The sequence below is a fragment of the Channa argus genome, chromosome 18, assembly GCF_033026475.1.
Source record: "Channa argus isolate prfri chromosome 18, Channa argus male v1.0, whole genome shotgun sequence".
NCBI classification, from domain to species: domain Eukaryota; kingdom Metazoa; phylum Chordata; class Actinopteri; order Anabantiformes; family Channidae; genus Channa; species Channa argus.
The window spans coordinates 11,218,854-11,246,069 of NC_090214.1; the positions used below are offsets into that span (position 1 = coordinate 11,218,854).

The 27,216-nt window shown below is 38.9% G+C and overlaps 1 protein-coding gene across 2 annotated transcripts; it reads right to left on the reverse strand.

The window, feature by feature from the left end:
* Positions 1–713: 713 nt before the first annotated feature.
* lrrc75bb (leucine rich repeat containing 75Bb) lies at positions 714–26,623 on the reverse strand. Of its 2 annotated transcripts, none has more exons than XM_067484748.1 (4): positions 26,088–26,623; positions 20,806–20,934; positions 17,977–18,086; positions 714–3,222 (listed from the first exon to the last, which is right to left on the reverse strand). In XM_067484748.1, the coding sequence occupies exons 1-4, from the start codon at positions 26,376–26,378 to the stop codon at positions 2,622–2,624; spliced, it is 1,131 nt and encodes a 376-aa protein (XP_067340849.1). In that variant the 5' UTR covers positions 26,379–26,623; the 3' UTR covers positions 714–2,621. The 2 variants fall into 2 exon arrangements, with proteins under 2 accessions (XP_067340849.1, XP_067340848.1); XM_067484747.1 differs by having other exon boundaries at positions 17,977–18,089; positions 26,088–26,622.
* Positions 26,624–27,216: the final 593 nt, after the last annotated feature.

A 27,216-nucleotide genomic window follows, 5' to 3' on the forward strand; every position in this document is an offset into this window, starting at 1 on the left:
TAGAGATATATATTTGAAATAATGTTAAAGTTTTAAATTGTTGTGATACAATTCAAAATAAAACTGATGTACAGATCAATCACAGCTCTACTGTAAAACTAAACTGCTAAATATCTCAGTGTCTCAGTGTTGAGTACAAACCAGAACACAATCTTCTGTAAGCTGATACTCCCATTTTTTATTAGGATGAGCAGGGATCAAATGTGGATGGCCCTGGGCTCTCCCCCCTGCAAACACTAAAAGTACAAGCAGAGCCACTGCACATCAGCAGGATGACAATATTATTCTGCCTCTGACAAGTCCATACAGGGCCCTAGTCTCATTCACACACAATGTTATTGTATATGCTGACACAGCAACTGGTAGCTGAAAAACTGGCGTAGTGTAATGTCCGCATAATGTGTGATGGAGGTACATATGTAGTATACAGTACAAAAACCATCTGAACTTTTTTTGTGTATCTATGTATAACAAAAAATAGCATGTAATAAATGTATTGATGGTTTAGATCATCATGCATGAGTAGGCCCTGTTGCAAATTAACAACAACATATTCAAGACTAACCTGGTGGCGTCTCCAGTTAAAGGATTAAAGCTCAATTCATCAATATTTTATGTCAACTATGGATGAATGGCTACTTATAATGTGAAAGTGCTTGTCAGTCTCATTTCTGTGGATTGTTTATCCTCTTTCATATTTGGTTTTCTGCCCTTGAATGGTTTTAGTTGTGAAAAACCCACAGCACACTGCCTGCTCAGTAACACAAAGTTAGCAATGATTAAGGTGATAATATACCAGTGTTTCGCTCACAGCCTGCTGCGCAAAGTGGCAAAAACCATCAGTTGATGTATCATCAAAAGCTTTACCAGTGAAATATATTGTAAAATTTTGTGATCAATTAAATAACGTATTAGTTAAATTAGCGTTATAATCTGTAACTTTAAATTATTTCGGCCTAACTTTCTTCTATATCTGTGTCTGGTGGTATAACATACTAATAGTATTTTTTGGAAAAATAATGAATTACTTGTAGTAAGCCAACTACCAAAAATGGTCAAGGCAAATGTTATTAAAATAATTTTTATTTCTCAAGCAACAGCAGGAAAACATCACTTTTACTTTAAAAGCCAGCTATACTTTCATAAGCCACAAGGTTATGAAATAGTATAAAAGTTTGCATGACAGTGATTTTTGTAAAGGTTGATGAGGTATTATCAAATTGAGAAGTGATGAGAAATTAAAGCAATGAAACATTTATTTTAGGCTGTAAATGACTCAATAAGTTGATTTCATAATGAACAATAACAAACAACAAAGTCGTCCTTAAAGTGCAAATGAGTAAACATTTCATTTCTGTGATCAAAGGTAGTAATTTACTCTGCATGTCCGCATTACGCTCATGCACACAGGCACACACTCTAATTATGCTCTCTCTCTCTCTCTCTCTCTCTCTCTCTCACACACACACAAAGTTTATTAATATCTCTGTAAAAACACAAACAAATTTTCCTGAATAACAGCATGGAAACATGGGCTCTTGTAATATTGTGAATATTAATGTACATGTAAGCAGTCTTTCTGTCTGTGGGATGTGATTCGATATTGCAGTACAATAAACAGTCATGCCTACTTATTTTAAAGACATTACAAAAAGATGACAGCAACACATCTAAAAAAAAAGACCAATCAAAACGGAAGCAGTTTATTCATGCCACAAACAAGATTTATGTGCTTGCGTACAGTAGCACCACAGAGGGGGAGATTTAAGCAGAGCTGTTTTGTCAATTCTTCTTATCCCTTTAAAAACAGGGTGGCCATCTTTCTTGTTGCTTATGGTCTGATTCATAAATAGAATCATTCATGAACCAACAGTGAACAAAATAATCTGGGGCTAGTCCTATTTGCTAAAATAAATAAATAAATAAATCCTCTGCTCACCATCTGTGACTGAAGGGGCTTAACAAGGCCTGATAGAGGCAGTAATCAGCTCATCAGCAGCTCGCACCCAAACACTGTGTGTGTGTTGTCTGCGTGTCTGCATGCATGTATCAGGCTGAAGTATGCTTCCATATGGGTGCAGCATCAGTGGTAGCAACGTGTACTGGAGCATCCGCACTTGGAAAAACTGTCTATATTAAAATGGATTCAATGTGTTGCATTTATTTACCACAACTCACTATTAAATATAAATTAATTCACAGACACTGGGCAACAGGGGCGAAGTTGTCGGGGAAACTGGGGAAATTAGTAACCCAACCCTTGTGCCCTTGTACAAGGCACTTAAGCCCCCACATGCTCCATTGGACAGTGACAGAAGTTCAGTGACAGCTTCACAAAACTGTAGGAGCACTGAAAAACAGCAGGCTTGTTCAGTGCAGTTCAACCTCTCGTGGGTAAATAAAGCTGAAATCAATCCGTATAAATACACTCTCACTGAGATGAGTGTCAGCAGTCAGAGCATCCAGAGGGACACACAACACACTCACTTTTCAAGTTATTTTCAGAGACATGTGGGTCGCTGTAAGCATCTTTTGCTACACTGACACCTGCTGACACAGGAGGCTAGACCTAGGGCGAGGTGATACAGAGGGATATAGGGGCTGAAAGCAGCTCTGCGCAATCACCTCCCACAGAAGTGCAGCGGCACATTTTTTGACACGTTTTCTTCTCCAAAGCCCCAGGCCTGAAGCTCTAGCCTGTCCTCCTCCTCCCCCTCGTCTTCCTCTACATCTCCCTCCTCATACAGACTGGGCTCCTCCACAGAGGTCTCCATGTTTGGGTTGTAGCCACCGAATGCCTGGACCTCACTGTACTCATAAATGGTGGGAAGGCTGCTGCGTAAGCCAAAGCGACGTCGCAGGGCCACGAGCAGCGGCTGAGGCACAGTGAAGATGTCCACATTGTTGCCCATGTCAATCCAGGCCAGACTGGGGAACTTCTTCGGGTCTTTCACTACGTCCGTCAGGTCTTTCAGGACGGCTACTGTCAAACGATTCCCATTGACAGCTAATATGCTGAGTTTCGGCATGCAGCTGAGGTAAGGCAGTAGCAACCGTAAGCTCTCGTCCTGCAGCTCGGTGAAGCTCAGGTCCACAGCCGACACCGCTTCACTGCTGTTCTGGAGGTAGAAGGCCACACGGTGGATGTCTCGGCCAGAGAGTGGAATGCCTGACAGGTTGACTACGTCACCTGACAGTTTCTTCTTCAGGGTAGTTTTCAGACTGTTTGAAAGAGGAAGCAAAACAAAGTTATATCATTTATTTACGAGCTTAGTCACAAATAGGCATCTGTTGCAGACAGCATTAAAAGTCTGCTAATTCTTCGGTGCTGGCAGTTAGTGTGTAAAGACAAATGATATTTACTTAATGATACTGAAGTTATTGATTTAAAATGCTCTGTAATGGGGTGCCACATATTCCCACAAGTACTGGAGATGTGCAAAGTATGCAAAAAAACTGGATGTGGAGAGTGTAGCAATCAATAATGTAAAGATGAAAATTTGCATTTAAATGTGTCTCGCTCTAAATCCCTCCTGCAACAAATTCTGTGTCCTGGTTTGAATGTCATTCACTATAATAACACCAGCTGTTTATGGTTCCCGGTTTCACTTCTCCTTTAAAAAGCCATCACCAAACTACATCTTTAAGCCTCTAAGTACAAACCATCAAAGACAATTTAAGACAAATTAGTAAATGATTGGGAGATAGAATGAACAAGGCAAAAGTAAAACATGTCGCACCCTTGACTGATCAATTTAGAAGTAAATGTGTCACTTTGGTTTGAGCTGGGTTTGCAGTTTGGAGAGAGACACTCTCTCTATTCTTTTTCTTTGGATTTTTGAAAATCAGGTCACTTGTGTGTGAAGTACACGGAGTGACGGGTGAATAAACCACTTGAGCTGATTAGCACATTTTAAAGACAGAATTTACTGGAGAGATTCCTTTAACTAATGTTGTAGCCATGTTGTCAGCACCATGTGAAAATAGCCAAAAAATATCAAAATACAAAATACACTGATTTGATTAGACATTTGTATTGTGTATGCTATAGTGACTTGGTAAAGCCAACAACTACACATCTGTAAACACTTAAATATTCCAACAGTGTGCTTTATTTTCTTAAAAAAAGGTTTTGGAAAGTATTCTTTGCTTTGCTTTGCTGTGAGTTATGTAGACTAAATTGTACACTCACGCTTTGCAACATAAATATGGAGCCATTGCCAACAGCAGCCAGCTAAGACATAGCTAGAAACATAAACTCCTATAAGATGACAATCTGTTGTTTCTGCACAGTTTGTGTAAGAATTACACAAAGATGAGACATTACTGTATTAATTAGCAACTGTTAAATAGGAGAGGAATTGATGCACCCGTCTAGAATTTCGGGTTCTGCAGTTATAAGGAATCGTACTGGTACATGTTGTCTGCTTTCAGCAGTATATGTAACATTGTGTGTTACCAAGCACACATTTCCAACTTTCACCAGCTAATAACCCTCATTTAGCTGGCCTAATGTCGAACAATTCCTTATCACGATCTGATGTGCCTGGACACATCGTGTAGGACATTGGATGTTCTGAACAGACAAGAGAAGGACCAAATGGGCAAGAAACAAGAGCAACAAGGGAAGTCTATTTTAGTCCAAATGGCTTCAGACAACAGGTGTGAGGTGAGTCTGTCTAAAGGAGAAGTGTAACTACCACACCTGTCAGGTGAGATCATTCTTTTCCTCACTGCCTCTGCTCAAACTAGGCAATCTGAAACAAAATGTTCTCTCTATACCTGAAGGTGGTTAAATATGCAGCAGGAGCGATAGGGCAGCGTCATGCATGTCACGGTAGCAGTGGAGTGTGAAGGCTGAGCCTGCTGTGGTGCAACAAACCCCTTTGTTTTTACCAGCATTAGAGGAACCAGAGGAAAGACATCTGGCAAACAAATGACAATAAAGTGTAAGCGTGGGAGACATTGCTTAAAACGAGCCACAAACGAGAAATGTAATGTTTAACTGGCCTAAGTTTTAATTCCCTTTTGACTTAGTCAGGTTTGCGTTTTCCCAACCCTGTGCTTCCCATGGTGAGGATTATTCTTTTTTTGCTCTGTGGTCTGTCTGGGAGCCTCATAACTCGGCAGGCTGTGCTCCTTACATTTGTCACGCTCACTGCTCAGTTAAGAAAAAGATCTACGGCACACCAAGGCTGTGATTCGCAACATTATCGATTCTAGGAGTGGGCTGTAATTCATTCCCCTTTCTTCACATCCTCACTTTTGCTCAATTTCTTGCCTCTCACTTGTTCTTTTGATTTCTTGCCCTTTTCCCTCATGCAGTTTCACTCTGTCTGTTGTTCTGAATTTGATATGCTGAAGCATCTTGTATACACTTTTTTATTGTTTTTGTTTAATTGCTTACTTTAAAGTAACCAAATTAAAATCCTCATCTGGTTATTAAAACTCTAAACGATTCTTTAAAGATTCAAGTTGGAAAAATAATTGAAGTCTTGTTTTGTTTTTTCAGTGTTGGACTGATTTTTTTTTTTAAATCAGTGTTTGTTTTTCTAATGCTTAACAATTTAATCAGAGGGAAAGCAAACAAAACATGCTTAAATTTACTTTTTACTTTTTCTCAGACTTCATTTCAAATGAAATAAAAAGCCAACAAAGGTGAGAATAACTAATAGTTACATATATCCATAATCATCAATTTAATGATACATTTTAAAATAGCTTGTTCTGTCTCATCAATATTTATAACGGGCAGTTACAATGACGCAAATCAACATTCCCAGAACCAGAAAATAGTTAATGTTTCACTACTTGAATAATAAATTATGCTTGATGATTAATTTTACAAAAACATTCACTAATTAGTTGTTTTGCACAAGTTTGACTGTACTGTACCGTCCTAAGGTGATGGAAAAGTCTGGCTGCACCTGCAGCTTTTTGGCACAGTTGACAGTTTCTCTGACTAAGACGTTTTGCTGAACCATTGTGCACCTTATGCACTTGCCTCTAATGAAACTGATTATTACCATCGACTGCTGTTCTCGTTTTAGATCTATTTAAAGTGGGGCTTCCTGCTTCTCCTGCAAACTTGCTTCCTTACCCGTGTGCTTATGACTGTGTGGGAAGTGCTATCGCATGATATTAGGCTGGATAGGGATCTGTAGCTGAGTGGGGGATGCAGGGAGAGGGGAAATTCCTTCTAAATCCATTGGATGGCTCCCCCATGTGTGGGCCACTGTAGGACCAGGGGCATAGCCAACATTTCTAGCCACTCTGTATTCTATAGTCCCTCACCATGAAATAACAACAACATAAAGAACAAAATGTCTCATCAACTCTCTCTGATGTGGCTGCCATGTTTCTAGGCAGTGATGGATCTCGTCTTGGAACACATCAAACACAAAACAACATCAAAGATCAGTCCAAACACATAAACAGGATGCAAAACAACCAGGACTCATTTAAAAGCAAAACAACTAGTTGAAATCCATTTATTGACATTCTTAGGAGCAACTGATACAATGGCAGAAATCTAATAAGAACTGACTCTCATGTGTCAAACTCTTAGCTGCCTAAATGTGGGTTCAGCCAGAGAGTGTCTAATTGCTTTTCATAGCCTGTCTTTCCTCGGGGATGTTGTTAACTTTTACGCACTGAACAAGGGTCCTTGCTGTTCTATAGTTATGTAATCCCCAGAGGTAGGAAATAAAACATCTGGGTTTGTGATGTTGAACAGTTATTTATAAAATATAACATTGTTCCATCTTTATTCTTTTGTGCTATGCAGCCCCCAGACAAGATAAAAGCTTCTCCATTAAAGGTCACCGCAGATTCATTGATTTCTGTGTTCACACTAATTTTCCAACCAGCAGGTCAGGTTGGTCTCCACTCAGTCACCACTCCTGATGTTACAAAAGTTAAGTGCTCATCATCAGCTTTAGATTGCAGGTTCCCTACTTCACCATTCCGCTAATCAACTTACGCTCAATCGCAACCAAACACCCTGCTTGCACTGAAGTGAATCAGTGCTGGAGAGCTGAACTTTTTAAACAGGGACTTGACGGGTTGAGCCTGTGTGTACATTCTCCTGGAATCAAATACAATGACATTTTTACAAGAGGACTCTTAAAACCCTCCAATATTCTGCCACCACGGTGAGAGTTCAAAGCCAATGGCAGCAGCAACATGTAATCTGTCCTCCCACATACAATACATGTTCTCCTTCATTTACTGTTATGAATCAGTAATACATCAAGAGACTGGGGGTGGGGGGATTACAGGTTGTGTTTTTTTTCTTCGAGTGCATTTACTCTGGGATTTAATATAACAAGAGAGTGCTTTAACACTGTCTATCCTAGTAAAAACAATACATTTAACTGACTGTCACGTAGCTTCTTGAATTATTATTTTTTACTCCTTTCTAATAACCCACACTTCGTGCTTTATAAGTTTTAACTCCAAAGGTTGTGAGGAGATTGTTACCACTAAGGCGGCAACTCCTGCAAGGATCAGTTAATATTCTAAACAATTTTTTTTAAACAATTCATATCCATCTAAAAAGAGTGAGCTAGTTACTGTAGCTAAAGACTTAAAGCAGAGCCTGGCTCCAGCTCGATCTATCTAGACAAAACAGGTTAACAATGATAATGCTCTATGCTGGTTATTAGGTTACTGCCTATCTTTGAAATCATGCTAAATCAATGTTTAGCTTTGTGTTAAGCCCTAATAAACATAAGAATGTATAAGACTAAAATCTATAAAGTCTAAAATAAACCTTTAAAAAAGTGGTATCAACGTTTGCGTCACAGGCAATTTGATAGTAATGAGTGAGAAAATAGGTTATTTATGTCTTAATAGTTTGCATAAAAAATTCTGTTTACAAACTTTGCATCCCACACGTTAAAAACACCCATTTGCAATGTGTCTGGGGGTAGATTCAGAGACAATATCAAATGGTATCTCAGCTGGGAGAACAAGCTCTGTAATACAAATTCTAATCTATTTCCTGCTGTGCTTGCAAAGAGACGCTTGACTCATTTCAGGGTGATGAAATAAAAGCATTTGAGATACATTGGATGTAGATGCTGCTACCACAGACCGGTGGGATCAGTCAGATCAATGTCTGCTTCATCAATGCTTTGGTCTTGAGTTGTTTATTCCTTGGATCGATCTAAGCTGTTTTGCCTCCAAGCATCTGTATAATGCATGGGCTGTAGTCTGGCTCAGCTGTGATCTGGTCAAGGACCGTTCCTTGTGTTCTGTGGTTTTGTTTTATCTGAATGTACCTTCAGGCCGGTGGCTTCGAGCTCCAGTGCCCAACACTGTCTGAACCAGCTTGTTTAACTCAACTCAGATTTAGTATCAAATATTTACAATCTCATGCCTTAGAAGATTTTAACTTGTGTTAAGGAGACTCCTTTATAGTCACTCTGAGCAAGAAATGTAGTTACATTTAGCATTTTCCTCAAGCATGGGGCTGTCACATTGAACTAAGCTCCTGTAGAAAATGTACAGCATGAAAGTGGTGAGTGCACATTCTCTAGTGTTCTCCAGTTTCATGGGGATAATGGCATATTTTCTGGGTAAGAAAAAATAGCCTCCAAGCTCATTTGGATCCGGATTAATTTTCAGTGAAACATTTAGCAGATGTATGATAAAAGCTTCCTTCATTGTATGTTGTCAATGGAGCAGCTCCGGGCTATGTAGTATTTGACATCTCAGATCATCTGTTTGGTTTTAGAAAGCTTTGAATTTGAACTAAATATTGGTGAAAGCAGTGATTGAAAAGGAAGAAAAGAATGGGAATCTGATTTAGAAAGAAAAAGTCGAAATTCCAACAAGATTTAACACCATTCCATTAGTTCCAGTTAGTATCACCAGTTTTGTACAGATGTGATGGTGGCGTTTTAATTAGCATATAGGACAAGAAGGGTGTCTTTTCAGTGCAGAAAATACTAATCAGCTAACAGCTACTACTCTATACAGCTCTTACAGGCTCTGTAGACACAAATGGGAGAAACACACTGAAAACACACCACAACAGCACAAACTGGAGTGTATTCTTTTTCATCCAAAACAGAACTTACGCTATAGTGAGAGGGGAAGCCACACGAGGGGAACACATTACATATGCAGCAGAAGCAAAGAAATAAAGGAAGAAAATGCCAATTTTCTTTTTGGCAATGATTCAGATACTCTCAGTTTAAACCAGAAATAATACGAACAGTTCAACAAGCGACATAGATTACTTCCTGTAACATGTGAGATCCAACCAAAGAAAAAAAAGCATCTTTTCACTGTGGTGCCAGTGATTATAAAACCTCTTGGTGCAGAATGTATCATAATGCCATTGTGCAGCGTGTAAAATGCTAAATGTTCTCCACGGTGAGCTATAAATTCACAGATGATTTGATTGGATGTGACAAACTGGATGCTTATTAGAAAAGAATACTGCGACAGACCACAAAGAAAACAGTTTGCGTTACATAACGGTATATCATGGAGGAGTGTGCCGGTGTCATCTATACAATGTCAAGGCACAGTTATGAAACCAGCATTAAAATGCAGGGCTCCAAACGCTGAGGGACTTGATTGTGGGGACTGATCTATATGAGCCTTAAAAGACCCACTATGAGAAGTGGGTCTATGAGAAGCTTGACAATATTTTATGCTTCTCCTTATATCAGATATACAGATCAAATTTAATCAATGAGAGGTTACAAGAGGTTCACTACCTGGATAGAAACCAAAGAAGCCTTGTAATGCTGTTATTAAAACGGTGTGCCTAAAGGTAAAACTGGTAAAATTTGTTTACCAGTTACCACATTTATTCATTCTAATTATTTCATTACAGCACTGAAGACTTCAATGATGGATACTGAGCATCTCTTCTTCCACCCCCTCATCTTCCAGGATCTCAGTCTGTACCACGGGAAGCCCTCAATTATTCATGCAAAAGGATGGTGGCTGGATCTTTAAGTCTATTAAAAGTGGAGGTCAACTAGAAAGCACATTGAGGAAACTGAGTGCATTGTGCAGTCAAGTGGAACACTCCATCTCTGAATGGAAATTTGACCAGAGAAACCTTTCAAAACCCTGACATCTGGAACTGTGCACTCAAAACACATTCAGAATTCTCACATACTCTTCCTGTGTGATCAGATTTTGGTCACTGCTTGTGTTGACCTCATAGGTTAGTCAGAGGTTAGGCATGCTGAGTCAAAGCCTGTTCAGCTTACCGCTCACTGGGTGCCTTTGCTCCAGAAATACTGTAGGTCATACTTAAATTAAAGGCAGATGACATTTGGTTTACAAGTGAAATGCAGAAAATATCCATCTTCAGTGAAATCACCGTGTTTTTATTTCACCCAGTGTCCATAATACAAAATCACCAGTTGCCAAAGAATAAAAATAATCTCTAATTTGGTTTCTTCTTGTTTTTCTGTAATTTTACATTAGAGTAACTTTCCTGTTAGTTTTTTCACTAAAGAAAGAATACAGTGTAAACAGTGTGTCATACTGAATGTCTGAATTGGTCTGATCTAGATATTCACTCTAGGTCTTGCATATAAAAAGACCTGCATACACGTTTGAATGAACAAAGACTTTGAAACGTTTCCCTTTTACTGTATTTCAACAGGCCATCTCAAAAAAGCGCTGGTACCAAAAGACACAACTCGTGCCGTGATATACTTGATGCCTTTTTGGCTCATACTACAAATATGTAAAATATCAATAAACGGCACAGGCCGAACTATGGCATGACTGGATTATATAGATTTTGTTTTTTTAATTTTGCTTAACTGGTTGAAAGAATGCCCACAGGTTCTGTTAGAGGAGGGAAACACTTGGTTTTGGTGCATGTTTTTAAGTTTTTGTTAGACTAGTCATATATTTTTTTTAGATATTCCAGTCTAGATTAATTATGTATGCCATCAGAGTAACTAAAAATCTCTCCCATTGTTCTTATGTTTATGCAGTGCAGGGTGAAGGCTGCTTTAACATTTTTGTCCTCTGGCACAAAATCAGTTTTGAAGTGTTCTTAGTTCAAAGTCAAGGATCGAAAGAATCTCCAGAGAATTTCAATTTTAGATCCATTTATTTTAATTATTATTCTATTTTTCATATAGTTCCCTAAGGATTTGCAATAATTCTGTCTGTTCTCATTCAAATTCTGTTGTTATTGTGAATCATGTGTGACGTAAATTGACAATGATTAAAAAAAAATCTGGTCCTGCTTTAAAATTGGGTTGAGTGTTCCATCCTAATGAAGTGGAAAGCAAATTATCACTTATTAATAAGCAATTACTGAGAAATAAAAACAGATTTTATCAATATATTTGACAGCACGGTGGAGTGGTTAGCACTGCGGCCTCATAGCGAAAAGGTTGCGGGTCAGCTGCAGCCCTTCCACGTGGAGTTTGTGTTTTCATCAGGATACTCTGGTTTCCTCCCACAATGTAAGTTTGAATGGTTGTCTCTCTGTGTTGGTTCTGAGATAGACTGGTGACCTGTCCCCCTCTCACCTTATGACAGCTGTGATACACTCCAGCCACCCCCCCCGCGACACCAAACAGTAAAAGCAGTTAATGGATGGATGGATTTGACTTTGACAGTAGAATAAGGTCATCAATACATACAACAGTGAGGTCTGCAGAGATGAGAGGTGTGGTCTTCACAATATAAGTGTGGCCCCTGAAGGATCATGTAGAGAAGGGCTCAGAATAACAGCAAGGATGGGAGGTGGAAGGGATTTATGTAAAGATTAGAGCAAATTAGCCTGAGGAAAGCAGAGAGAAAGTGGAGAAAAAAATCCCAGAGAGCACTTCTCTAACGATTAGCCACTGAAGAGCCGTTAACGACTCTCTAAAAGGAATATAGTTGTGGAAAATGAAGTTGAAATTTTACAGATGTCCACAAAACGTACAGTACTCTTCTCAAGAAAATATAGTTCTAGTTCTCCATGCCCTGCCAGCTTTACACTGGCTAATGCTTCCTAGGGTATAACTTAGAAATGAGAAGATGATGAGAGGTGCCACCTCAGGGAATTCGTTTTTTGCCTATGAGCAAGGACAGAGAGAAGGTGGTGACTCTGTTCAGATGGGACATTCAAAGACTGGTGATAAAGCAGCAGCAATTTATAAATGTAGTAGGGAAATTCCATAAACAATGACAAATTTGAAGACAAGAATCTCTAAACAAAAAGTTTGAAGTGTAAACAAGTTTGGACTGCAGCTGCAGTCCTTATGTAGTATTATCTGGAGTCACAGGATTATTAAGCTGCTAGCTTTCTTCATCAGAAGTGCTTGATGGATGCTCGAACAGTCTCAGAAACCCCCTCTCCCAACACCTTTCTTACGTTTGTGTTAGAGGGGCTCTCTAACAATGTGTGTAATGAAATCTTAGGACTTATTCATGCAGCTGTGTGGTTGTGAGAAACATTTCTCTCAAGTTCTTCTTTTTTCCTCACACAGCAATTTTTGATACTATTTCATGTGAACAAATGCAGCAATATGAAATGCTTCAAAGAAAGACTGAAAATCTTTTTCCTAATATTTACAGTAAATGACTGTCAAGTCTTGGCCCTTGCTATAATAGCTACTTTAAATTCACTCATCTTCAGGAAAAACAGTTTGCCTCTGAGGAGAAGTGTAGAAGGGTTGTGTAAATAAATTTTAAGTCTCAAGTGTTTAACCACTTTTAAACTACTTTTCCTCAATGGCTGAGTGCAGCTGTGTTGTTGCATCTGTAAAATTTAAACAGTAATAGTAAACAGCCATGGACGGAAAAACGTCTTTAGTACTTCTCCTGACCAACATGTCTTACTAACCTCGCTCTCATATTCTTGACTTCATAGCAGTCTTGCTTATCATTGCATAATACAGATGATAAAAATTGCAAAAGAAAAAAATGGGCCGACATCCAGAGGTGAGGTGTAGCATAAAAAATCCAATTCCATCCTCTCAACTGGATGATAAAAAAGTAAAAAACCTTTAATAAGTATCGGATAAGACTGTCATGTTAAGGTTAAGGGAGGACCCAAGTGAAGAGACTGTAAGAGGGATTGCAATAAGGGGCTTTTATTGACAGACTTGAAATTGGCAAAACGGAAATCACTCCTAATAGGAGGGCACAGACAACAGGCTCAGAAACACAACAGACTCAGCCAAAACTACCCAAAGGCCCAAAACGTGAGGGGCGTTAACTCAGTAAAATAAAGATAACAATAACTAATAAACAGGAGAGATAAAACAAAAGATATGGTATAATAATACTACTAAGGGAAAAAAAAACGGAACATGAACCAAAACCTCCTGGAAGAAAGGGTTAACCAAATTAGCAGAGTCGGGGGGGGAGCACGGAAACTAACACCGGAGACTTTAGGGGTGGCAGACACGTATATACTGAGCAAAAGACCCTGATAAACTGAAAAAACGCAAAGCATACCAAAAACATCAAAACCCAGGACCAGACTAGCGGAAAAAAACGGAAGATTAACCTACACACAGAAATCAACAGTAGGTAAACCTAAAACACAAAACCCGGGAGCAACAGGCAGGGAAAACAGGACTAAAACAAGAAACACTGATAGAGAACCAAAAACAAACCTCAGACCAAAGGGGAAAGCTAGTGTCCAGAATACCAGAGTCCATGAAAAACACATTTGGCTTTTCCTAGAGTCCAGAGTCCACTGTGGGGTTGGTGAGGGTAATAACAGCGAGGAAGACAGTAACCATGACGGCAGAGACCACTTTAACAACGACGAGGATCTGGCAGGGGAGTGAAGGGAAGACTGAACTTAAATAGAAGGGGGAACAGGTGCAAACAATGAGGGACAACGAGGGTAAAGCTGGGTAAAGATAACCAGGGACAGGAAGTAAGGAGAAGGGGCCACAAAATAAAAGTCCAGGGACAGGAAGTGCAACAAGATCCTGACAAAGACATTAAAAGATTCCCCGACACATACCAGCACACTTCCCTTCCTTCGGCTGTTTTCTGCCACTGTTGTTATGTTGAAACTTCATGAGGTCAAGGATTTCAACCTTTTTGAGAACATCTGAGGTAAAGTTATGCAACGTGACATTCAATGTGTGTGGAAACATTTCCAGATGTTAGTAGTAGAAAGCTCAGTGGAGCATTTATTATTTTTGGTTTGCCACATGGAAAAACAAGCTGTTATGTAGCCATGTGCTTAATGACTCTTAATAATAGCTTTATGTGATGACACAACCTAAATTCCCAGAAATTTGGGAAGATGTGAAAATGTAAATAAAAACAGAATGCAATGATTTGCGAATCTCATTGACCCATATTTTATTCACAATACAACATAAACAACATATCAGGGGTTGGCAGCAACACATTTCAATAAAGTAGGAACAGAAGGAACAAAAGTCTGGAAAAGTAAATAAAAAAAAATGGAGGAGCATATGACAGCTAATTAGGTTATTTGGCAACAGGTCAATAACATGACTGGGTATAAAAGGAGCATTTCAGAGCGGCAGAGAATCTCAGATGTAAAGATGGGCAGAGGTTCACCAATCTTTGACAAAATGTGTCTAAAACTTGTGGAACAATTTCAGAAAAATGTTCCTCAATGGAAAATTGGGAAGACTTTGAAGATCCCACCATCTACAATATATAATATCATTGAAAGAGTCAGAGAATCAGGAGGAATCTCTGTGGTCAAGGGACAAGGCTGGATGTTCATGATCTGCGGGCCCTCAGGCAGCACTACATTAAAAACAGACACTATTCTCTACTGGACATCACTGCATGGGCTCAGGATCACTTCCAGAAATCATTGTCTGTGAACACGGTTCACTGTGCAATCCACACCTTACATAAAAGCTGTATCATGCAAACAAGAGGCCAAATGTGAACTCGATCCAGAAATGCTGTGGTGTTCTCTGGGCCAAAGATCATTTGAAATGGTCTGAGGCAAAATGGAAAACCATGTTCTGTGGACTAAAGAGAAGTGGGATCATCCAGCTTGTTATCAGTAGACAGTTCAAAAGCCTGCATCTCTGATGGTATCAGGGGTGCATTAGTGACTATGATGTGGGCAGCTTACACATCTGGAAAGACACAATCAATGCTGAAAAGTATATAGAGGTTTTAGGTTATATGTCCCCATCCAGACAATGTCTCTTTCAGGGAAGATCTTGCATATTTCAGCAAGACAATACTTCCACATACTACATCCATCATATCACATCACATTCATAATGTTCAATTGTGAATAAAATATGGGTTGATGAGATTTGCAAATCATTGCATTCTGTTCTTGTTTTCATTTTACAAATCTTTCCAACTTTTTTGGAATTGGGGTTGTAAATAAAAGGGATAAAAAGACTTTTGCACAGCCTTGCCATTGTAAGCTGTAGGAGGAAAAGCACTTTAGTCTGAGCAGTGTGAGGTCTAGGTCATATATCACGACTCAAACTCTTCTCACCCACAGCTGCTGACACCTGGCTAAACAACTCTCACAGCAACAACTTGTTTTACTTCTCAAACAGACTCCACAACTGAATAATAACACTAAACTAAATGTTGCTAAACAATACAAGATGTTCACAAATTTCCATCAGTATATGTCTGCTTACAATATGTCCCAAAAAAGTATTTAAATGAACTAAAGAGGACTGTAATATCTGATGAAGTGCTTCAGATCAAATACTGCCTTGGAGTAAAGACAAGCAATAAAATAGAATATGGAACTGGATTCCAGTCACTTCAAAATGTGGTGGAAGAGCAATTTTTGTGTGATAAAGAAACAAGAGCTTGATTAATCTAAAATTCAATATCAATTACGATAACATTAAAAACTCCTCTGGGGACTCAGCAATACTGCACTTGACAGCAAGCTGGCACATGGAGCTGGAGAGAAAACCTGAAATTGCCATGATAATCTGGTATAATATACAGCATAACTTGTTTCGCAGTTACAGTGTTAGAAAAAAACAAGCAGGCTGGAGTAATAAAGATTGAGTTATGATTCATCTCTGAAAGCTGTGCAACCAATTCCATATAGTTCATGTCAACAATTGAATTTGATGCACAGTTGGAGAGCAGACTGCAGCATATTTCTAGATTTACCAAAGAGACTTCTCAGTATCACCTCCTCAGAATGAGGATGTAAGAATTCAATATATGTTATATGATAGCTCAAATGTTTCATACCTAAACATGAAGAGATCAAATTTTAGATACATTTGAAATGAGGCAAGGAGAAAGAGGAAAATACAGGACCCCCGTTTCTCTTCCTCTGTTTGAGTTCTTCCCTAGAGCCTCAGCTCAAACTGCAGAACCGCTCTGGGTGGCAACTGTTGAGCAAAATGGACTCTCACATGAAGGAGAGAAAAACCCCGCAGGAAAAGAGGAGAGGAAGAAAATCAATGCAAGGAAGAGATTTTAAAATGGAACGGCTGGGAAAAGGTGAAGGGTGAGGAGACAGATTGAGAAGAGGAGAGAAATAGAGAAAGGGAAGACTGGGCTGGACTGAAAAGATCGATAATAGAAGCGCATTTGAAACCATGTTAACTATGTTGTAAAGCTTCATGGATCCATAGAGATTAATGTCGGCATGTTTAGAGGGTGTAATATTCATGAGGAAAAGAAACTGTCTGGTCCCACAGTCAGCGCTGCTGTCTAAATGGCTGCAGTGGAAGCTATGAGAGAGACTGAGTTTGCTAATGAGCACACTGGGAGAGTCTGCCTTGTTGTTTTGTTCAGTGTTATTTCGCAATATTGCAGCCAAGAGTCCGGGGCAGGAAGTCAACTCAAGCTGTCAAACAATCTTTCAGTCTAGGTTAATTGTTCAGGGAAAGGGAGGCTAATGATTTTTTTTTTTATATGTACACAAATTCACCTGTTACTTTATTTGAGTTAAAAAGCAATTTCTTTATTTACAAACCATTTCTGCAGTTGCTGCGATAATGTTTACATTTTTTTGACAGTAATCGAAAAAAGTTAGACTATTCGCTTGTGCTAGTTTTTTAGTTTTAGCAGATCATTGTTGGAAACAGTTTAGCAGTATGAATCATGGAGAAAATACTCTTGTTATTTATGGCTGTGAAAATTACACTTTTGTTGAAGCTAGACTGAAATAATATAGGATAAAATATTATTAATAACCATGGGGGAAATTCACAGCAGTGCAATGACATAAAAATAGGAAGATAACATTAAGTCACATTAAGTGTGAATATTAAAGTAACCATGGTCAAATGGAGACAGTAAAAAACTAGAATTAATGCCTCATAGTTTTATGTCTCTGCTATTTAGTGAACTTGGACAATATTCTACTCAGTTTATCCTTGATTCCAAGAGGATGTTTGAGCCAAATTTGAAGAAATTCTCTCCATGTGTTTCAGATCTATCCCATTAAAAAAATGGGACAGACATGACAAATGACAATTTAACCTTTGAATACCAAAATATAATAAGCTCACCCTTGAGTGCAAGTGGTCCCATAGGAATAACTCCTAAAACCTAGAAATTTGCATTTTTGTTTTTAAGATTTTTTTGTAAGAATTTGGTTAATGCCTCCATTAAAGTCTGCGGTCAACACAAGGTGAGCAGATTTTGATGCTGTTCCTGACGTGGAACAGCATCATAATTGACGTAGGCCTGTGGCTTATAAGTTGCACAAAATATGTTGCAAAAGTTTGCAGTACTGTCACCAGTGACACCATCTCAAGTAAACACGTAACCATAGGTGGTTACGTTACTGAGTACATTTACTCAAGTACTTAAGTTACATTTTGAGATACTTGTACTTTACTGGAGTATTTCCAGCTATATGGTTTTAGAGGAAAACCTACTTTTACTCTACTACACTTATTTAACTCCTTTAGGCACCAGTTACCTGTGGCAGATTGAGACCCTGTCACTGTTTTTGAGTCTAAAACTCACGTAACATTAAGTACAATATATAAATATGGCAACATAAAATAGGACAGAAGACATACTTACCAGGCTTGAGACTTCCTCCTGGGCACGCTCTGTCTCCTCCACTTCGAGTGAGGGGTCAGGTGATAAATCAGCTGGCGGCAGATCTTGTTGGTGGACTTTAGGGAATCCGTCTGCTGTGACACACACAAAGGACGAATGATGAACAGTAAATACAGATCTCACTGGTATGACAAATTAGCAGTTTTCAAACACTTACATAAAGGTTCTGTACATTTTGAATGCCTGAGCTCTGCAAATGTGCTGATTTTCACACTGCAACAAAGTGTTTCTTTCTTGTCCTTTGAATACAGCTGCCTCATTATTTTAGTTTCCCTTTTGCCTCCACCTTCCTCTACGTCTCCTCTTCCTCTTTTCTGTCTCCCTCCTTCGTCAAAGGCTCTAAATGGAATGGGTTGCACTTAGGAGGCAAAATCTAATTAATGGTGCAACACAACAACAAGAAAGAGGCAATGTGCCGAGAGAGAAAAAAGACAGGGGCGATTTACCTTAAGGCGATTAACCATTCGTGCTGCCACTTGTTCTCTATGGCGACAAAGCAAGCATGCCTCACACTTCAAAATATTCAGAGCTGCTGTTTGAGCCCCTTGGATGGCTGAACACAATGTTACAGCTTGGCATACTGATTTACAATCACACACACACACACACACACACACACACGAAAATGTCAATCTGTGGCCTGGATCAGAACAGCCCCTGAATCTGCTGGGGTGAAACCTTATAAGCACTTCTACAAATAAATTTATATATTAAATAAGTAGTCTGAAAACTATGAACAAGAGTTTCATAACAATCCCAAATAATTTCTCCTTTAATCTTCAATACGTCCTTAAATATAATGTGTAATGTAAATGAATCTCAGCGTGGTGGAAAGTGCCGGTCACAGAAGCCACTGCCAGGCCTTAAATCCAGCACACTGCTTTTTCTACATCCTCGTCACGTCTGACACAGTTCCCTGCCACGGGTCGCTAGCCAGTCAGGAGAACATTGCTGCCAACTCCTCACTTTTCCTCTATTCCTCACAGGCAAACAGAGATGCGATTAGATTTCCTTACATCTAAACTCAGTAGGTAAAAACTAGACCACAGTGACTTTATCTAAAGGCAGCCCATCTTTTCATAACACCGAAAACTGCAGACTGTAATGTCTGCAGGGTCTGTATTTTACAGCCACTACGAGCTGCTTCTGTAACTTCTTCACTCTCATACCTGAGTTTGAAATGTAATTTGAATTTTAATGTGTCTGATTTGGATGCCATGTTACAAGTGGATAAACTGACTGCCAGCCTGGATAATGTGCCCCAATTGAAACCATTTTGTCTTAATGAAAGATTTTTTTGTGCAGCGATACAGAGACATAACTGCAATCTTCTGCATATTGCGAATTGTAATTTTATGACCAGGGCACAAATGGAAGTTGTGTTTTGTTGGAACAGTTTTGTAACTCTGTACAAAGGGAGGCTGGAATAGCATACACATTTTAAGGAAGAAAAAAGATAATGCTGGCTGTGGTTTACAGCAAAGGTACAGTGAGCTTACAGTGTACCAGTACACTGTAAGCTCACTGTACTTACACTGTAATCTAAAGCATTAGGGGAAAAATCTACACTTTAGTTAAAAGAAAATTTCTTTTTCTCAGACATTATTTTTGTATAGTCCCTTAAAAACCCATGTGATAGGTGTCTGTAACCTGATACAAAATGGGCGTCACAGCACAAGTGGGCTCACCGGTTTGATCCCACTGCCCACCTGCCACCTGCCACTCCCCTCAAAGTGCTCTCAGTCCCTCATCAACGTCAGTGCCACTGACCGTGGCCACCAGCCTTGCTGACCTCAGCATGATGACCACTGGGTATCTGCCCAAACTTGCTGGTGTGAAGCAGATAATCTCACAGCTGATGCTGTGTGGTGAAAGAACACCGAGCAGCAGGGATGACAGACTCCACACGGCAGGGTCAAAACCTGACTTGGCCTTTGACCTTATCATTCATTTCTGACCTCTCTACCCCACCATGCAGCATGCAGCTCTTTAAGAGAAACTTTACAGCATCCACCATGAGCTAAAATAGCTAAAAAAGTATCTACTAAAGTCATGTTCAAACTTAAGTATTTTCAAATGGTAATGTATCACAAAACACACATATACAAAAATATATGTTCAGTTGGAAAATCTAATTTTGTCAGTCATTAATCATTAACCCTTAAATGATCTTATCCCTAAATTGTTTTGTACAAAGACAAGATCAACTAGATGCAGGAGGTTTTCTATTCTATCTCCTATTAGTCGCTGGCAGCACTTTATTTACCATATAAAATTTATACATTTGCTAATTTGAAAGTAAAATATTCAATGAAAGTAATTTAACTTTGTGTAATTTTTTTAGCTGATCTGGTCACTGTTTCTCTATAAAATATGATTCCATTATGTACTGAAGGCCTAACCTGTGAAGTGTGCAAAATCCCTTCAAATAAAAGTAAATTTTTAAACGTCAACATACAGTAGAGAGTTACAAAATGTTTTGCTAGGAGCTAAACACCTCAAATATAATTTTCCAGACATGCAGTCTTGTCTTGTTTGGATAAAGAAAACTGACAGTTCTTTGTTGTCACAATAGCATGAGAACTACTCTGACAACGTGATGCTCTGAGGCATAGCTAATAACTTTGAACGTGTTGCAACTTGCCTCTGTCTGTAATTAGAGAAGTTATTGTCCTGTTAATTAATGTAAAAGTGTCGGTTGCGTTTTTAACAAAGAGCAATGTTTGTTTTTTGTTTGTTTGTTTTTTGTAATCCTGTGAATGAATGTAGGAGTCAACACAAACTACATACCCTCTTTGGACACTGCAGATCCCGGGCCAGGGAGAGCAGCAGTTCATGAGAAATGGGGTCCACCAGGTTCAGAAAAGCTGCATTCTTATACAAAATGTCATTGAGCGATGTTCCCTGGAGGCCCAAGTCCTGGGACAAGACAGAAACAGGAAAGCATTCGGGTAAGATCTACTCTAAAGCTAAACAGAAAATACCTGTATATTGTAAAATTCAGAAGTGTAATAAACAATTCCCACTTTGATATTTCATTGATAGTATAATGAAAATAGATGATCAGTGTTTATATGTTTTGTTCTTTAATCTCGCTGTCTAACCATAGTGCAAGCTGAATAATTTTTGCCCATCAGAGTTGTGTGTTGAGACAGCTGATAAGGAGACAGCGTTTGTGTGTTACTGTACTATACTGTATACAGCATATATGTACAGTATGTGACTGTGAGGGGCGTTTTAGAAAAGAAATTGCGTAGTCTTTTCAAAAAAATTACAGTCTTTGATAGAGAGAAATAAAAACTCTGGTTCCTTTTCTCTCATTTGCAGGTTTCACTTGTAGCATTGCCCACAGGATTTCCATGTTCACAAAACACAACTCTAATCCATCAGAGGAAAATACTTTTTGATTGCAGTTAAATGCATTTCCCGGATCTACCTTCAGTGCCCAGAATTCATAAGTACAAGATTGTGTGATGTGCAGAACATTTTAACTAGGAACCGGGACACATCCCCAGGGATTGATGATATGTGTCTCATCTTCAGGCTGTTTCTATTTGCACTGTAAACATATTGAAGATGCATCTTCAGGTAGAGCTTCGAGTGCTGATGTGTCATTAGCAGTTGGTGTTCGAGACGTATCGTTTTGAGACACATCAAATAGTCCCACCAGCATAAGGCATATCCGACGCCTTTTCAGGGAAGATACCAACAAACACACAAACTACATAAAAAACTACATAAAAAAGCAAACATCATGGAAAGACATGAAACAGATGAAATCAAACGATCACAAGATGAAAGGTTGAAATTGATAGCAAAGAAGGTCACAGGATATCTCTTCTTTTTAGGTCCAAAGCTTTATTATCTCTTTCACACTCAGTTACGCCATAACTGTTGAAAGCTAATTTCCCCTCTATATCAGTGACATGCTGTAACTACTGCTTCACAACAAACCCAGAACAATTTGTGTTTTACTGGATCATCACCCAATTGTTTACAGCAAGAGTTTTTTCATGTAAATCTGCATCAAAACTCCTATGCTTCATATGAACTGAAAAGCTTTTCAAATAGATCACTGCCAGGTTGAAGCTGAGTAAAACATGCTCTCTACGTGCTGACAGCTCTAACACTTCAGGGCACTGTGGAGGCAAAGAGAAAAACTCCCATCAGCATTTTCTCCTCCTCCAGCTTTTGAGTTGATTTATTACAGCAGAGCTTTGAGGGATTCCCTGATGCTGGGCTATCCTCCAGACCAGCTCTCCCTTCAATAAATCTCATTTAGTGCCGACTGTCGATATCATATGTGTTCCGAAATGGAAGCACAGGGGAAAGGGATGATTATTTTATGATGATGTGTTTGTGCTGTTTTTGTGCAGATTTGTTGAGGATTTGCAGCTGAAACAAGCCACATTTTTAAATGTACACAGAGATCTGATCCCATGGATTAATTTGACTGATTCCTAATCATATAAGCATGAAATGTTTTCCTATTTGTTACTGACAGGATGCCTGTGTACATGGCAACGTGACTTCAGTTTCCATTACAAATGTCCATATCAAAGCTGCATATCTAATCTGATGCCTTATCAGAAAAAGTTCGGTTTATAAAAAAAATAAGCTCCAAAATGCAGAACATCATCCCACACATGCAGTTTATTAGAATCCAATTATATATATTGCAGAATGAGACAAATCCAGTCTCACAGTTTTCTCCTTCAGTGCCAGAAGAGTGTCAGAGCTGTCAGGTGATGAATGTTTCAGCTCCGGCTTTGTTTTGTCTACTTCCTTTTCTTTTCTAGTTCTGAAGGAATAAAGCGTCTGTAGTAGATTGGAAAAAAAAATTTTGGGAAACCTTATGTCATCATTTCGAAATCACAGGTAGCAACAAATGAAAAGCATGAATTCTGAAAATACAAAGCAAAATTGAAGATGTTTTCCTGAAGTGTCCAACACACCACTGCTCCGCAGGTCGCATCAATGCTTTGGCAAGGATATGTGACAACTCAGATGAGGTCAAATGTTAGATTAGTCACATGAGACAGAACGTATGAGGAATAGTTTCTCCCTGAGGTACACTGTTAGTACACTGTACTTGTGCCTTGTGCTCACAGCGCCATTTTCTTTGCTATAGTCACAAATGTAAACTGTCTATCAAATAAAGGAGAATTAGTGTATAGAAATAGTGTAGAGTACTTTCATCGGATTTTGAAATCTAAATAAATCAAAGTGAGTCTCCAACATTCACTCATTGACTTTCAAATGACCACTTAACTCCAGTACATGAATTTTCATCATATTTATTTGACGTTTGTGCTGTAGCTACAGGGCACATGCACTCCTCAGTCCTCAGTTTTATGCAGTATATATACATGAATATCATCAATGTGTGTGAAAGTTTTTAAGGAAGAGTTGTGTATAACAAAAATATCCTTATTTTGGGAATAGATTTTTGTAATTGTCGCAAACAAAATATAATTTCTTTCAGTCTGTAAGCCTACAGTAGCTTCATTGGTGGCCATTTAACACACAGGTATGAGAGTTGTCTTTATCTAATCATCTAGCTCTCTTCAAGAATGCAAGAAGGTGTATTCTCAAAATGTCCATCTCCATTAATATGTCTGTGGCAAGCATTCATTTTTAATTTTTTTATTTTCTCTTTATTTGATAGATACAGAACCTGCGTGGGCAGCATGTATGAACACTTTCAGGACACTTTGTATTTCTACAGTATAATGTCTTTCCCTCAAAGACCCTTATGCCTCATGCTAAATATAGGTGTAAATATACCCTGATTATGCATTAGTGGAACAAAAATATAAACACTATTTGCTGAGCAGTTTGTTGAACTGACAAATTTAAAGTTGAATAAAATAAACAAATTAGAATATGTACAGTGTGTTATGACAGCTAACGTTACACTTCAAAAAGTCTATAGAACAGAGAGTGCTTTAATTAGACTCATCTCTATTGCTGCACATTGCATGTTGTAGAGCATAACTGATATGAGTATTTGCTGATTCTTTGTTTACTAATGAATATCTAGAAGATCCCAAACTAATTAACTTAATGGCCCAGAAGGCAGATCTGTGATGGAGATACAGTGTGGGGGCCGGTGTTATTGGTTCCTCTTTGTAATGACTTCCGCTATGTGAAATATGTTCCAGCATCCATCATCTCAAGGTGATTATCTCCAAATCCACCACTGTCCCCGATAGGAAAAGCTGCTTTGCTGCTGGTGAACAACAACAGGAGATCTACTGCCAGTTTTTTTCAGTCTTGAAGTATTATTAGTCAGACACTTGGCATCAGCCCCAACAACATACAACAGTAGCAGCGCTCTGGCTTCACCTCACTGAGTGATGGAGAGAGTGTACGTGCTTTGTGAGCAGTTCTAATGCTGAGCTACAGTATCGAGAGAGCTGCCTCTGCTCATGACCAATGAATCTACATGTTGATCTTTAAAATCTTTTCATCTTACAACATAAAACTCACTGTAGAACTGCTTTAATGACAGACATGGTGAAATCTTATAGAAAGATATGCATGAGTCATATTGCTCCTGCTGCACATAAATATGAATGCTAATCTTTACAAAAAAGTTTAAATTCATCCCACATGTGTTGTGTCCCCCTGTTAACGGTTTCAGTGCAGAGTAGAACAGATAACTACAAATCTGTCTTCAATTCAGCCCGTACAGATACCCCTAGCTTCTCGTCAGCTTTGTTTTCTGCTTTAATCTGCACACATCTGTATAATTTATTCTACAGCACCGTACAGATGGGCAGGGAGTTTTCATGACAGGGGGCCCTCTTGATCAGATCTGCTTTTGTCTGAACTTCAAATCTGTTCTACTTTGATCAGTGCACAGCAACCAGAAGGCAGTGGAAAGCTCAAGCTGAGCTCTAAAAGACTATTTCTTTTTTCTTTTAACTCTAGTTTGGATAAATTGACAGGAAGTGAGGATTAGACCGTGAAGGCATTACACAGAAAAAAAACACACCTTCACTATTAGTGTGGAGCTGAAATGAGGAAATGTTGGCACAAAACTGTGCAACAAGGACAGATTAGAGCCAGTGTACAGTACAGTGACAAGAACACATAATCTGCATGTTCATATGTGAATCTGTACAGTATAATTAACAATCCATTCTGTGAATATTCAAGAACATTTTTCCCACGGGAAACAGTGTATAGCTGCAGATAAAGGGAGCAGACATAATGTAGCTTGCAGGGTACTTAAAGTACTTCGGATTTCTTTAAACCCTTTGCATCTACAACCCCCCAAAAAAGTCTCTAGGCTACTAAATATAGAAACTGTTCGTTTAAGATCAGAAAGTGTATCAGATAAAAGAGAAGAAGCATTATTATCATATATCTCTTTTGATTTCTTTTTTTTTTTTGGCTTTGGATTAACATACAAAATACTGAGAGTTGTGTGTTTGAAACTGATTGAATATCCAGGGCATGAATTAGCTGGCTCCATGTCCATTTCCTTTCAGACAAAACAGGTGGGTAATTTAGAACAGCCTTCTCACCAAATGAGGCATCAACCTCATTATAAGTGCTACTTTTCCCAGCAATAATAAAAAGGAGTCCAGCACCTTCGGTGTGTCCACTGTGTCAGCAAAGCTTCCTTTGAATGGAAACATTTGTGACAAGATACAAAGAGTAAATGATTAAATGACTTTTACAAAGGATTTTACAGACTGATTCCTGCAGGTGCATGTGCATGTTACTAGAGGAATTTATGCCACTGCTTGATATCTGGCTGTGCTTGTGCTTGTGCTGTTGTAGAATTACAGAGGACACGAATATAGACAGTTTATGCATTTGCAGAATAGATTAATACAGTAATAATTTCTTAGTAAATGCAATATTTCATACAAGACTTGCAGATGAAAAATAACATGTCTTTTAATCCAAATATACACAAACTTTTTGTTCACGTGTAAGTAAAAAAAATAAACCAAAACAAAACACCACATATGTAGTTTTTCGCCTAAATACCAAAGTTTAAAGTGCAGTAAGAATAAACCATCAATGTCTGCGCAGTCTTGGTGTCAATCGCTTACCTTTCTCAGCAGTTTGAGGACTTCAGTTGCTTGCTCCATCTTCTGCTCCCGGAGAAGCCTCTGGATTTCCCGGATCCAAGCCACCCTCCTGACATATGGGCTGTGGTTGGTTTTCCGCAGCATCCCTGGGAGCTTGTTGGACTTGAGCATCAAGGAGGTAAACAAGAAGTCTCCTCCGCCTCTGCCGCCACTTCTCTCGCCTTCCCCGGTAATGTCATGTCTCTGCCGTCTTCTCTTGGACAATTTGCTGTCAAAATCGAGACTTCTCTGTCTGGTCAACTTAGAACCCATCACTCCTGAGAGAACGTGTCGGTGGAGGTGGTGAGAAGGGTTTTACAACATGAAGCCAAAACATCACACTTAACTTGCTGCCCAGATGGATAATAGATCTGCGATCAGTAAAATAGAGTTTTAAAGTTTCAAGGCTACGCAGAACTCTAAAGCATCATCATAATAACGTGCTCGCCGTCGTCCCCTGTTTGCATCCGTCCATGCAGTGCTTGAGGACTCTGGCATCCTTTGCTTTACTCAGAGCTGATGCGCTTCTCAGCCAATCAGATCGTGACTCTCTGCACAGCGTGAGAGTGAGAGTCATGTAGGAAACTGTGCTCAGTTCAGGCTTTTATTTTTTATTTTTCGAGGATCCACAACAAAACGCACAGGGCACACAATCAATCAGAGAAGGTATATTGTTTAATACAGTGTTATTAGAGGATCTTACGTAATAATTTTACAATCCAGAAGAAAACGTAATAGAAACACACATCCACTGTACAGTACACTCCCTGTATTCATTGAGGTCAGACAGGTGGGTTAATAGACCATATTGAATGCAGAATAGATTTGATTCAATACTGAAAAACATGACTTGACAACATGACAAGTTTGAGCAGTAGATAACATGTGAATACCAACTGATAACCCAGCTTATCGGTGGGACAGTGATTAACCTCCATATTCACCCTGCAGCAGAAAGGCAAAAATGTTTGACGAAAACCGTGGGAAGTTAGAGAGGAGTTGTGCAATGTGTTTAGTGTTGATATATTTGCTTTAAAATTCTTAATAGTCACATTTTATACTTTCTTTTATGAAACCAAAACAAAAAAAGCACCGTAAGAGTTTGCGCCAG